Source organism: Liolophura sinensis, chromosome 5 (assembly GCF_032854445.1).
Source record: "Liolophura sinensis isolate JHLJ2023 chromosome 5, CUHK_Ljap_v2, whole genome shotgun sequence".
Classification (NCBI taxonomy): Eukaryota; Metazoa; Mollusca; class Polyplacophora; order Chitonida; family Chitonidae; genus Liolophura; species Liolophura sinensis.
Window position 1 is genome coordinate 4,314,111 of NC_088299.1, and position 14,262 is coordinate 4,328,372.

A 14,262-nucleotide genomic window follows, 5' to 3' on the forward strand; every position below is an offset into this window, starting at 1 on the left:
GCATTTGAGATATTATTGTTCATTAACTTTTGCTAAAATTCAAGATATCACAGCACAGCAACATAAAACTCATTCATAGCAAATGTTTGTGGAGGAACCAGTGGACAAAATTTTCAGCTGATAGTACATTTTGTGCAAAACAAAAACTGCTTCACACTACTGCCACCTCATGGGGTTAAATTTAGTACATCACCTCTCCATTAAATTTAGTCTACAGAAGCTAGATGCCATAAAAAACATGGGAGACAAATGAGTCTGAAAATCAATGCTGAAATCAATAAGGGTCGCCAGTATTCTTTTGAGTTGGCTGTACTGCCATGTTATGCCAAGAGTGCGAAGGGGCCTCGTCAAGCACACCATTTTATCATTGTTATATGTTCTTTCCCAGCTCATCATAATGATGCCACACTGAAAATGTTACTAGAAACTGGTACATTGTAATGTTGCAGACCCTGTAGACATTGCAGACATTACATTACAGTTAATTTTTGTCTTGGCAATGATTCAAGGTTCTGCTTTGCACTAGTGCCATGTCATAGAATTAAATTTACACATACATGTAGAACATCTCTGTTGTATTAGCAGTGATTCAAGGTTCTGCTTTGCACTAGTGCCATGTCACAGAATTAAATTTACGCATACATGTAGTACATCTCTGTTGTATTAGCAGTGATTCAAGGTTCTGCTTTGCACTAGTGCCATGTCATAGAATTAAATTTACGCATACATGTAGTACATCTCTGTTGTATTAGCATTGATTCAAGGTTCTGCTTCGCACTAGTGCCATGTCACAGAATTAAATTTACACATACATGTAGTACATCTCTGTTGTATTAGCAGTGATTCAAGGTTCTGCTTCGCACTAGTGCCATGTCACAGAATTAAATTTACACATACTTGTAGTACATCTCTGTTGTATTAGCAGTGATTCAAGGTTCTGCTTCGCACTAGTGCCATGTCACAGAATTAAATTTACACATACATGTAGTACATCTCTGTTACATACACATGTATTTGTACCAGATATCATTTTAAATACAGCGCCTTTGTTATTCAGATACAAGGGGAGTGGTTTGGTCGATCTGTGATCAGGTCCTGTGTAAAGATGAGCTATGACCATGCACAGGTAACGCATGTTGGTGTGATAGTAAGATATAGTTTCAATAAATTTATAGCTTTAAGAGCATTATGCTGGTCCCAAAATAAAGCATGTGTACAATCGTCTCATGTTTAAAATTTCTGTTCATCCAGGGTGAAACTTTGTGATTTAAACAGTGGATATAAACTTTCGTTTTTGTGAGTTAAGAATGGATGAAATGAGGTATGGCTGCCTTCACCAGCAAGTCTGGCTAATGTCATATTTCTGATTTCTCATTTGTGCATTTTGGTGTAAATCAGGTGAGGATAGGGAATTAGTAGATTGCCCAGATCTAATTGTTCATTGGGTCTTGCTGATAATTAGCGGTCTTTTCTGCAGCCTAAGGTTTGTTGAAGACCTCCTTTTTTTCACCAGTATGTGGTGCATGTCTTTATGTCACATGTAGGAATGTTCAGCAGTAACTTACCAAAAACCAGTGGTTTACCCTGGGCATTCGGATTTCTTCCGACCCCTGAAAGTGATCACCATCGTAGAAGTGAAAAAATTCATGAGTACGGTATTAAACAACAATAACATAAACAAATAGAAAATTATTAGTAATTGATCGAAATTATTGAATCAACTGGATGGGGAGCATTGAAGAGAAAGAACAGATGTCTGATGTTTTACCCCTGAATTATCTCATCTTCACCCTGTTCTACAAAGCGTCAAAAAATGATTTGGGGAAATAATAATCTGTATGTAGACTCTTACCCACATCAAACAAATCCAGTGTTCTGGTCTTAAGCTTGACTTCAAGAAAGAAACTTAAGAAATTTTCCATAAAAGTCATTTTAGTATGGTGGAAAGTATGAAAGAGCTTGATCACAAATACATCGTAACCCCACTGTAATTCAGTGTGTATTTTTCTACGCGCAGGGCTTCATAGACAATCCTGACAGAGAGTACACAGAAGAAGACTTGCCTCCCATTACAAATGGGTTTTCAGTTGACAAAATCAAGGAGAGGGTTCTAAATCTACATAAAGTAAGTTGACTCGTGCTAATGATCCTCGTAAGAGTATTATATGAATGATTTAATGATTATGCACGCTTTTGAGATGTATTACGTAGTAGTTTTTTCACGTCATTTCTGTATTTGAAGGACAGCTGAACTTAAGAGTTAAGAGAAAGGACGATCCTTTGTACTCTGATTTTTGGAAACTAAGGTTGATGTTCACTCTACTATGACCAGCATATCTTTAGGTCTGAAACTCTTGTTGGCAGCTCGCACAGAAGTTGAGGAAGAATCGCTTTGACAGTGGAGCATTACAATTGGACCAGGTGAAACTACAGTTTACACTGGACAAAGAAACAGGACTCCCTAATGGCTACTCTGTCTACAAACAGCGGGAGAGCAACAAGTAAACACATGTTGAACATGAGAAGATAAAATTGTTGGGGGTGTCCATGTGGTTAATGGTTAATGTGCCAGCGCAGTTCAAGGACTCAAGATCCTTTTACCAATGTGGTTGCTGTGAATTCAAATCCAGCTCATGCTGCTTTCCTCTATGGTCATACGTGGAAGATCTGCCAGTGGATGGTTGTGGGTTTCCTCCAGGCTCCGCCTGATTTTCTCCCACAATCATGCTGGCTGCCGTGTTATAACCATGAATACAGCGTGAAACACCGGTGAAATAAATCAAAAATGAAACTGTGGAATTCAAGTATGATTAGTCTGTTCAATTCATCACGTTTAACAGGAACAATTCTGTGTTGGTGGAAAATCTGCTTGCAAAGTTGCTCGTCTTAAATGCTTCTGGCATTTTTAAAGATAATGTGTTTGAGTGTTACATCATACAAAACATTGTAGGACGTATGTTATGCAGGTCAGGTTTGGTAGGCTGAGGAAAACAGGGGGAATTGGTACAGTGTTGACACCAAGAAAACACCATTGTTATATGTGCAGGACTGTGTCAAGATGCATGTCTTCCAACATCTAGGACATGTAAGGTGCAGGTTCAAATGCAGCCGTGGACAGCACGAGGAATTTGCAGTCCATGACACTGGTGTGGCTGTATGTAAAGTCTAACATGTCTTACGTTTTGTTGAAGACTGTTGTGTTGTGCCATTGTTACCTGCACATGATTGTCACTCAAGGGAAAGTTCGTTCGTAACTTGCAAAAGTTTGGTGGTATACGTTGCATGCTCTGGTTTATTAAACTCATCACCATTGTGAGCGTGGCATTAAACATCAAACAAATATAAAGCAAGTGCTGCCTTTGACCAACAAGTTTAGTATGTGAAAATGAACTTCTAGAAGCACACGAAAGCCTTCAAATGATATTTTTGATGGCAACATTTAAGTATTTCTGATAAGAAATGAATCAGACTTAAACAAAATGTAGTTCTGTGAGGTGGATGAATTAATCAAAATCAAGCAAAACGTTGCAGTTGTAAAATGCTAAACTGTATGGTGAAATATGGTAAATAAAAATGCTATAAATGATCACATAAATGCATGGCTTATCTTTGTGTTTTTCAGATTGGTAGAGGAGTTCATGTTACTGGCTAACATGGCTGTTGGTCATAAAATCTTGAACACCTACCCTGAGACTGCATTATTAAGATGTCATCCTCCGCCCCACGGCAAAATGCTTAATGACTTGGTAAGTTTGAACATAGAGGAAGTCTTACATCAGTCAGTCCATCATATTTCAGGGTCTTGTGTACTGCTACATGTGTGTGTATGTTATATTTGATGTGTATTGTTTTGGTTTCACATTAAACATATTTTGTTGAAGCTTATAAAATCTGAATCAATTGGCAATCAGGTTTATTTTTAAATTTACTGATCAGTTATGTTTAATATTGTGTCAGTTATTTTCTGTATTTACTAATACCCGACATGTACTCTTCAACCTTTTCGATCACAACTGCGTCCAATATTTTGAAACATTGTGAGAGAACAATAGGGTGCAAAAAATAATCTGTGCAGTTTTATGAAGTTTGCATCAAACAAATCATTTTTGGAATCACTTTCATAATAATTGTATGCATACCGTAAATGACCTAAAGTTTCGCCCTTGGGCTAGGAACGTGTATCCCAGAATTTGTTGTGTTGGTTGTGGTTGTTACTGACTGCTTGCTGCGGGAAGAGCATCAGGGGTGGTCAGTGGATTATACTGACAGTTCAAGAGTAATGAACAAGCTGACGCTTCACTGAGCTGTTAGTCTATGCTCCTACCACGAACAGTTCATGTTTTCCTCAGTTTTAATCACACTAATTTTAGAACGTACATCGCGCAACTAGTTGATTGTTTTATTAACGTTTTGTGGTGATTTGGGAATTTGGGAGAAAATTCCATGGAGATTCAGTGTGACTACCCAGTACCTATATGCATATGGAGTGTCATGTCAAATATCCATTCTAAACTGCAGGGCTCTGCATATACAAAGCTGTAACAGAATTTAGCACACCAGGAATCCACACTTGCCAACTAGGCCTACCAGCAGATGAGATGAAGATGTCAAATTGCGATCAAAGCGACACCTACACAAGTGCGTTTGCACTGCTGCAGCTAAAATGTTTATTCTGGCATAGTTTGAAAGACTGTCATTTAACTTTCGGACATATTTCATAAACATGAATACTTACTTTACTTAATATTTAATTGAGTCATCTCAGGTGAAATTTTAGTTGTACAGATTGATTTTATCTACATACACTTACAAGCCACTTACAGTCACAGGACTCGAAATTTCCAAGTATCAACCCATCGATCACGTGATTTTTGCTGGTGAAAGGCAAAACAATAATCTATCAGGGGCAAAACTGTATACAGACAATCATAAAACACTTTGTTTATAAGCCAGTGACGGTGTTGTGCAAGCTCGTAATGTGATAACAACTCAAACAAATCCTGTCTTCCAATATGCTGGATTTGCACACAGTGCTACCAAACAAGGGTAAAAGTAAATCGTGGTAGTTTTCAGAAATCTCGCGTGGAGTAGGTTTTTTGTGTTTACTGGAGGTTCCCAATATAAAATCGCGGGAAAAGGAACTGTCCTGCAATAGGAGGACAGTTCCGACTGTAAAGAAACTAAATGTGCGTGTAGACTAACATACTAAATTGGAATTACATGAACACGAGAGCTGATGATAGATATTTATCAGTGAAATTCATGTTTAGCTGAAATATATTTGTGCTCATATTTGTTGCATAATGAGGGCTCTCGGTAGACAATCGTTCACCAGATAACAGTGTGAGGTGACTGTATTGTAGGCCTAACCTGAATAATCGGTTCGTCTGCAGTGTACATTGAGCATTTTGTTTGGTGTGGTCATGCTTTCAGATAGTGTTTGGAGTTTGAACATCGCCTGTCTTAATACTGTCTTCGATTTTATTCACGGGCATATTTAGAGATGTACATGTAGGTCTACAAGTTGAGAGACCTGCAAACCTCACTGTCAGTAACTTGACCCAGTGCGGCAAGGAATAGCAACCAGGAGCGCCTAAATGCCAGGGTAACGAAATGGGCGCAGGGCTAATGGCTCTCTTCTATCATCTTGCGGCTAACTTCAGATCGTGTGAAAGTAAGCGACAGTAACTCACATGCGAAACTTTAGGTCATGTACTGTAAATTCCACTGAAAAAAGTGCTTTAGAGGTCGAAAAGGTTGCAGATTTACAGTATTTTTATGTCATGCCTTGGGTCCTCTATGGCCGAGGAAGCCTCCCACCAATGTGGTCGCTGTGAGTTCAAAGTCAGCTCATGCTGGCTTCCTCTCCATCTGTACATGGGAAGGGTTGGCAGCAACCTGCAGATGGTTGTGGGATTCCCCCAGGCCTAGTGTAAAACACCATTCAAATAAATCAATCAATCAATCAATAAATATATGTAAATAAATGTCATACCTCTTTTTACATCAAATATGTGTGTATTTTGTATGAGCCACCTGTGTACATGTATATAATTGTACCTTGCTGTGTTTCAGTATGACCTGTGCATTAACCTAGAGGTACCTGTGGATATAACATCCTCGGGAACTCTTCAGGTGAGGCTACGAGCTTAGTTCTAGCTGAAATTGGTTGTCAGTTGTCTCCATCATTCACGTGGCTTATAAGGCACTACTGCTTACATGAGCACTTTAGATGTACAACGTAGGAATTAGGTCAAAAAGGGCAGGAAAGGGATTCAGTATCAGTTGTCACAGTATTATTGTTATTCTAGATTTGCACTTTCTGTATTAAGCTAAGATTCGCATGCAGAGAACTGGCAGAGAATAGGCAGCTGCCTTCTTTTCTTGTAGGAGGCCTCTTGGCAGGATGGTCTACAGAGTTAACATGTATAGCAGCATGGCCCGCGGATGCTTGTGGGTAGAGCCCGGTTTCCTCCCTCCATAGTGCTGGGCACTGTATTAGAAGTGAAATCTCACCAAACAAATAAATAAATAAATAAAGTATATCTGCATGGTGATTATTTGTCTGACTCTTGGCATTGTTCCTTTGACACCGCAAGTCAGTTTTCAGCGCTAAAATTGTTCCATACCTACAATCTGTAAATTGCAAATAAAAATTATCATTGCTTCTGATACAGTAGGGGAATTTGCATAAGAACATACATAAATGTACCATACTTTCATACCTGACTTGACATTTTGTTTTGGAGAGAAGTACATGTACAGCCAGTGGGATTGTGTCCAGAAAAATCCTATAAATCATGTGGCTAAATTCCCTACAATTTCTTTACTATATAGGAGACCACAGCAACAGTGTGATAATTGACAATTGGTCACACATAACCAGTGAAATAGAGCCTATTGTCACTTTACCGCATTTATTCTAACTGTTCATCTGAACTAACTTTGATACACAAAATCCACTCTGCCAGCTTACAAACCATATCACTTTGCTGATTTAATTATTCAGTCTTCTCCTGTGGGTTGATTTGTGCTCAGCCTTTTTATATCTTTAATGAGTTAAAGGATTAGTCATCAGTTAACATTAAAGAAATGGCCGGCTTAATTACACAGCTATAAATATGGTACTGTGACAGTCAGACCATATCCAAAATGGTAATCTACCTGTCTGAATATGCAGTGCAGCTTTCTCTTCCACAATTACCTGTCAAAATTCTTGACATATTTTAGTTCTGCAAAGCCAAGCAGGAATGTGGTGACAAGGTTATGTAACGGTTATATTTGACAGCGTTCCCTGGTTGAGTATCAGGGTGAAGACGACTTCACCTCAGCAAGGCTTCAAGTCCTTGTTAACCTCTGCTCAAAACCCATGCAGGTAAGCCGCTTTGACGCATGTTAACGCATGTACACTATTCTAAGGGGGCATATTATTTCATCTTGTTACGTGATTGATATAAGTGAAAACCATTTTAATTTCTTCAATCATGATGTTTTCATGATTTTGCTGTTTTTCAAGATTTTCCACATTTTCCACCAATTAGATGGTTTTGAAGTTTGAAAATTGAAAAAAGATTTATTCTGCCTGTAAAACAACAATTACAATGGATGTGGCAATAAGTGAATCAATCAATCATATATGATTGGGGATAAAGTCACGATCAGTTTTCGAAATGACAACTCCACGTACATGTCAGAACCATGACCATTTCTGACTTGATGCTACATGAATCTTCCCAGTTCTCTTTCTGCAGTCTGACTGCTTCCTGTCAGTCAGACCTGTTGGATTTTTCTGTTGTATTAAAGGTAGATGTATAGGAACAAGAATGAAACTGCAGTTCATCGCTGTTACAATCCACTGACATATTGGCTGCCCTCATAACTTTCTTACAAGATGGGGACCCTTGATCAAACCTGGGTCGGGTCATACCAAAGACTTTAAACATGGTACTTGTTGCTGCCTCGCTTGCAGCTGAGTGCTGAGAGGTTAGAGCAAGGAGACATGACTGGTTGGCTGGATGTCAGTATAGTGTGACTGGGTGAGGTGTCAGGCTGGGCATGATACTTCAGTGACGGCAGGACTTTGGTGACATTTACTAGCCTTGCTACAAGAAGACACAATATATCTACATACACCTGATGGCGCCTCATTGTCATACATACATACATAACTTTTCTTGAAATATAATTTGATCTTGCAGGGCCATATCTGCATATAGGACCAGTTTAGTTATGGAAAGCTTTCAGGCTACCTACTGTAATTCTTCAACCTTTTCGCATGTTTGTAAGTTGTTGATTCAGACATATTTTGAAGGCATTATTCTGTGTAGACTGGTCAAATTATACTATTTGTGAAGCCCTGAAATCAGCCAGTCCAACCACAGTAGTTTTGTCTGCAAAGTCAAATTATGAATGTGCATAAATTGCACTGAAAGTTGCTTTTTCATATGTGAAAAGGTTGAGGAATTATGGAACTGATGAGGCTGTATTAAATCTAACAAGAAAACTGAACAAAAATATGATTTATTGGCTTACCAAATAAATGTTTAGTTTTCATACAAATTTCTTTCGTTTTCAGACTTAAATAAAGTCTGTAGAAAGAATTATTTTAAGTTCGATTTTGTAAAATTTGTATATGCTTGATGATAATATCACCTTTAAAGTTTGGGATCAAAAGCTTCAGTTTTTATTTAAATATGACCCTGTCTTCTTGCATCAAAACTAGCGATCCCATTGTTGCTTTGTAGAATGCACGCTATTTCTGTACTGGTGTGATTCAAGACGAGGATCTGTTCCATCATTATGCTCTCAATGTGCCAGTCTACACCCACTTCACCTCCCCTATCCGCAGATACGCTGATGTCATCACACACAGGCTTCTTGGGGCGTCACTGGGTGAGCGCACATACAAATACATGTATGCAGTGTTCTGTGAGAACTGTTTTGTCCCCACCTGTCATCAGTGTTTGTTATACATCAGTTTTTAGCTCGCCTCAAGAAGTAAGGAGAGGTATTGTGAGATGGGGATCAGATGCTGTCAGTGGCAGTAGCAGGGGTGGTGTCGGTGTCCAATTTGGTTTTGGGCCAATCATAGTGTTGCAGTGGCCACTCATATACAGATAGCCAATTGTCGGTAGCAATTTGCTTATGACAGACCAAGGAAGTCTTTTACCTCATAGCTCAGCTATTCACAGGGTTGCAGGCCTCCTATAGTGCATGGATTGCCAAATGCAGTTCACAATTTGTATATCAAAGACCTCTGTTGTAAGGTTGTGCACTAACTCCCCATAGTGTCTTTTGCCACCACAATGATTTACAACTCCATAACATATGAAGTCACTGCTCTGCAGTCCTTACACATACAGTAGTGATAGCTGTGACAATTTAAAAAATTTGATCTTCCATGTTGATTTAATGGCAAGATCTTAGAGATATACAATTAGATGATAATATCTGTTTATGACAGTGTCAATCATTCTACTTTATTTTTTTGGTTTAGAGGTCAATATTTAAATGTATCACATGACTTGAACATCGTGCAGTTTTACAAACTGTTCAGTCAGGTGACCTACCGGTATGGTCTAGGTTTTGTTTGTGAGAAAGGCATTATGATGTCATCATAAGGGATACAGTGTATAATGTCAGTGATAATTGTAAGCCAAACCAGCCTAGTATCAGGGATATCGTAGAATAATTGCACAATAAACAAGCATCTAAGGCCGAAGAAGATCAAACATCAAAAGGATTTCTTTACTGAAACTTTTGATAATATATACTGCAGATGTGTGCAGCAACAAGTTGGTAAACAATTTGGTTGGTGGGAGAGGGGGGCGTGCACATTTGTGATATTGTTATTGTGAAGCACATGCTGTAATGAAACGTTATGATGAAGGAGAGGTATAAATAAGAAAATAACATTTGGCATTTATTCTGATTTCTACCTTTCATGTAGGTTATTCCAAAGCCCCCCAAAAGACCAAAGATCTTGTACAGAAACAGGCTGACATTTGTAATGACAGGAAGCTGGCATCAAAATGTGTACAGGAGAGAAGCTCAGGCATTTTCTTTGCAGTATTTGTTAAGGTGAGGTTTGTCCAAAGAAGCACCAGTAATACATTTGAGACAAAAATAGAAAACAGCGATTGTAGAATGTTTATTGTCAGAGAGCAACATTGGCTGTTGTACACGTATACACTAATTCCTCAACCTTTTCGCATTTGAAAGGGCAACTTTCAGTGCAATTTATTAGCATTTTTATTTTGATTTTGACTTTGGAGGGCCTACATGGCCGAGGGTTAGCACGCCAGCATGGTACAATGACCCAGGAGCCTCTCACCAATGTGGTCGCTGTGAGTTCAAGTCCAGCTCATGCTGGCTTCCTCTCTGGCCGTACGTGGGAAGGTCTAATGATTCATGGGCATAAGACACCAATCAAATAAATAAATTTGATTTTGGAGACAAAACAGTGTTGGTTTGGCTGATTTCAGGGCTTCACAAAAAGTAGAATTTATTTCCTCTACATAGAATAATGTCTTCAGAATATGCTTGATTAAACACCTAGAAAACATGTGAAAAGGTTGAGGAATTGCGGTAATTACTCAATATTGCTGGAAGTGAATAACGGCTTTGTCAGGTGTCAAAATACAGCCTTTTCAATTAGACGCCCTTTAATAGTAGGCTTATTTGGGCTAAAATACATATATTATCAGAAAGTAAGAAACCATTACCTTATCATAAATACAAATGGTGTCAATATTACTTGTGCAGAATTCTTGTACATTTAGTTTACTTAAAGGAATTTTAAGAGCATGTAAGCTAAAGCACAATTTTCCATTTCCATACGTTTATTGTATGTTTTAATTTTGACGCCATAGGGGTATCTTACTTGGCTCTGGGTTGCGAACAATTTACGGTGTATATGTGAACAAAGAATAGGCTACACTGAAAGGCACAGGAAAGGGGTGACAAACCTATTGTTGAAACAATATAAAACTGTTATCTTTAAAAGTTCATAGAGCTTGCCAGAGTACGTGGTTCAACAAGATGTGCAGTCCAGTGGGCTGTCAATAAGGTGGTTGTTGTTGTAAGCTGAACATTTAAACGTAAGGAGTAAAAATGAGCTTGGAAGTGTATAAGCCCTGATAATCTCTCTCAACCATTATTATGAATTTATCCAAAACTGCTATAGTTAAGGCTACACTAGATCTGTATGAATAAAATAGAGACTAAAATAGTTTAATCTGAACTCTGTTTTGTCCAAGTGATAATCCCAGCCACTGTTGTATTAGTGAAATATTCTTGAGTATAGTGTAAAAAACACAAACCAAATGAAATCAGATCCAACATATCTTGTATTTTTCTTTTACTCTTGTTTGGAAAGTTGTGGGGTTCTTGGAACCAACAGCTTTCGCTAAAAATGATCAGTATGTTATTATGTGTGCAAAAGAGAAAAAAAATGTATTGACTGCTGACACGAACCAAAGACACTGCAGATCAGCAAAGTTTTAGAGCTGCTGTACTGTCTGCTCAGATTTTGACATCACATTCCAGTTACTACGTTTTTCTTAAAGATCATTCATGTTTTATATGCTAATGAATTGTGTTTTTGTCATGTGATTGACAGGAGGTGGGGCCTCTTGAGGAAGCAGCCATGGTGATGTCTGTACTCGACCGCTCGTTTGATATATATGTCCTGAAGCTTGGCGTGAGCAAGAGGGTGTACTGTGAGGTGAGGGGAAACTTGACACAGTCAGTGGCACATTTAGGTGCTGGATAACTCTTAAAGCGTTCACATCGAGGTAACTTTCAAGCAGGAAAATGTGCTATAAATTCTCTTTTAGTACGTTATTGCTCTTGGGAGATAAATCTGCATGCTGTGTAAAAACATATTTAAGTCTCCTAGGGGAAGCAAGATATAAAATCTGAAGGTTTCACATATTTTGTGAAGTTGTTACGCATGTTTTAAATACGGAAGAGATGTAGCTGAACTAAGTTTCACATAATTCCAGTGTAATTATGCCATTATATAAATTTGAGAGTAGGTATTGACTAGGTTGTTAAGATACTTGCCATTATGTCACATGATATGTAGGTTTATTAACATTTCTTTGGCAGCAGAGAATAATGAAGATTCCCCTCCATTCATTACTCTTTGTGGGCTTGCCTGCTTGATTATTTTGGTGGGGAGTAAAATATTCTTGAGTACGGCGGAAAACACAAATCAAAAAAAAAAAAAAAAAAGTTTTTTGGGGGGGACATGTTTTTCCCAAACAGTTTTTGCTTTGTGTTTTATAATACACAAGTCTCATAATATATGTTTCAATATTTATGACTGAATTACTGAAAAATACAGTTTGTAGGGAGGAAGAAAGGAAAAGGGAGAAGAATTTGGGTTCACCTACTTATTACCAGCATCAAAATAGCCCTGGGTACTTTCATTTATGTAACTATACTAATGTAGCATCTCTAAAACACTCAAAATTATCCAACCTTTGTTTATTTCTCTGTCCTGCAGCAACTACCCCTGCAGTCTTACACATTCCGTAAAGATCGGAAGAAGGCCACCTTGACCCTTGTCTGGCTACCGACAGAATCAACCCCTGATTGCGTTACCCAGGAGATCACCATCTTTACCATGGTTACAGCTGTACTAAAGTCAGATAAAGAGCCCCTTAGGTGGTCGGTAAGTATTGGGCCGATTCCAAGAAACCATTTCTGACTTACATGTAAGTAAAAATTTAAAGCTATGTGGCAATGCTAGTACTACTTATACTGGTACTGAAAGTTGAAATTTTGACGTAGTTGTATTACCAGTTATGGGCTGGTTGGAAATTTAAATTTATAGGGCATATAAGTGTATTTTCAAATTTTTATTCAAATCAGAAATGGCTTTGTTAAGACTAAGCCTTACTTTAGTCTCAAACAACTTTGTAAAACTGGGGTTTGGAGGTTTTGAAACCCACGACCATGTGCAGGTTACAAGCTAAAGGGGGACAAGAGGAGTGTTCTCCCAGCGTTTAGTTCAGTACATGTAACTGTATGGGGATATTTTCATGTATTTTTTTTATATGGTATTTTTTTCTTTTTAGGCCACTATCAGCCATCCAGACCCTGAGCCCTGAGTTACACAGCCCACAGAAAGCAGATAACAATCTGAGGACTACACATGCAGAGATCAGATAGCATTAATAATAATAATTATTATACTCATGGCAGTCATGGCATATGTATGCCACATATTATGTTTTATTGTAGGCCTACAAGCCATTTATTCTACTACCAGTATTCCCTCCCTTGTATGAAATTCATGTATGTTTTATTGTTTACACAATTCATTTTTTTAACAAGTGTTCCCAATGATCTCTGACAGTATAGGATGTACTTGATTTGGTGATCTGCTTTTGTTTTAATGGAATAAATGCCTGACTGTAGGTGCATAATAACGGGTTGTAAACTTGATTATTCATGTCAAGTCATTATTAATTTATTATTTTTCAACATGGTATTCCATGTTTTTATGAAAAAGTAAAACTGATTAAAAATTATATATCACAATCTTTCTGGCATTTTCATTGTTTTGTTTCTCATGAATTTATGGCATGCAGTTTTGCTGATTTTTCATCACCATTTTATTAATTAATGCACTAAGGGGTGCTTTGCATGATTTTACTAAGTCTATCCCCACCTAGCTATTTTCCGTTCACTTATGTGGAATAAGACCCATTTAAATGCATTTAAATACAGAAATCTGTATTTGTTTTAATGGACATGCTGAAACAGCTTTCAATATGAGCTCTTGGGCCTGAGCTGGTTCAAAAAGTTCCTCTAAAGATCTGTCACATGGACTACAGCTGTGAGGCCCTTGACAAGTGAGATCATACATTTGAATGTAGCTGCTTTGGCTGTGGCTTTAAGTCAGAGGGTGTGTCACGCTTACGGTTAAGAGGGTAGTGGTGTTCTCCACTCTCCAGTTTCCCCCCACATGTCAACATAAAACTGGTCATGTAACTGAGTTATTAATAAAGAAAATGAAACAGCTTTCAGTATGAGCTCTTGGGCCTGAGCTGGTTCAAAAAGTTCCTCTAAAGATCTGTCACATGGACTACAGCTGTGAGGCCCTTGACAAGTGAGATCATACATTTGAATGTAGCTGCTTTGGCTGTGGCTTTAAGTCAGAAGGTGTGTCATACACCTGGTAAAGAAGGTAGTGGTGTTCTCCACTCTCCAGTTTCTCCCCACGTCAACATAAAGCTGGTCATGTAACTG

At 38.2% G+C, this 14,262-nt stretch overlaps 1 protein-coding gene across 3 annotated transcripts in view; it reads left to right on the top strand.

Moving 5' to 3' along the window:
- LOC135465551 (DIS3-like exonuclease 2) overlaps nucleotides 1-13,547 on the top strand; it is a 33,581-nt gene extending 20,034 nt beyond the window's left edge. For all 3 annotated transcript variants that reach the window (XM_064742793.1, XM_064742791.1, XM_064742792.1), the window contains exons 18-28: nucleotides 1,058-1,126; nucleotides 2,018-2,125; nucleotides 2,365-2,501; nucleotides 3,623-3,746; nucleotides 6,076-6,135; nucleotides 7,289-7,375; nucleotides 8,745-8,892; nucleotides 9,950-10,080; nucleotides 11,621-11,725; nucleotides 12,512-12,679; nucleotides 13,086-13,547. In XM_064742793.1, the coding sequence (XP_064598863.1) occupies nucleotides 1,058-1,126; nucleotides 2,018-2,125; nucleotides 2,365-2,501; nucleotides 3,623-3,746; nucleotides 6,076-6,135; nucleotides 7,289-7,375; nucleotides 8,745-8,892; nucleotides 9,950-10,080; nucleotides 11,621-11,725; nucleotides 12,512-12,679; nucleotides 13,086-13,118 (1,170 nt within the window). In that variant the 3' untranslated portion in view covers nucleotides 13,119-13,547. The remainder of the gene's footprint in view (nucleotides 1-1,057; nucleotides 1,127-2,017; nucleotides 2,126-2,364; nucleotides 2,502-3,622; nucleotides 3,747-6,075; nucleotides 6,136-7,288; nucleotides 7,376-8,744; nucleotides 8,893-9,949; nucleotides 10,081-11,620; nucleotides 11,726-12,511; nucleotides 12,680-13,085) is intronic.
- The last annotated feature ends 715 nt before the right edge of the window (nucleotides 13,548-14,262 follow it).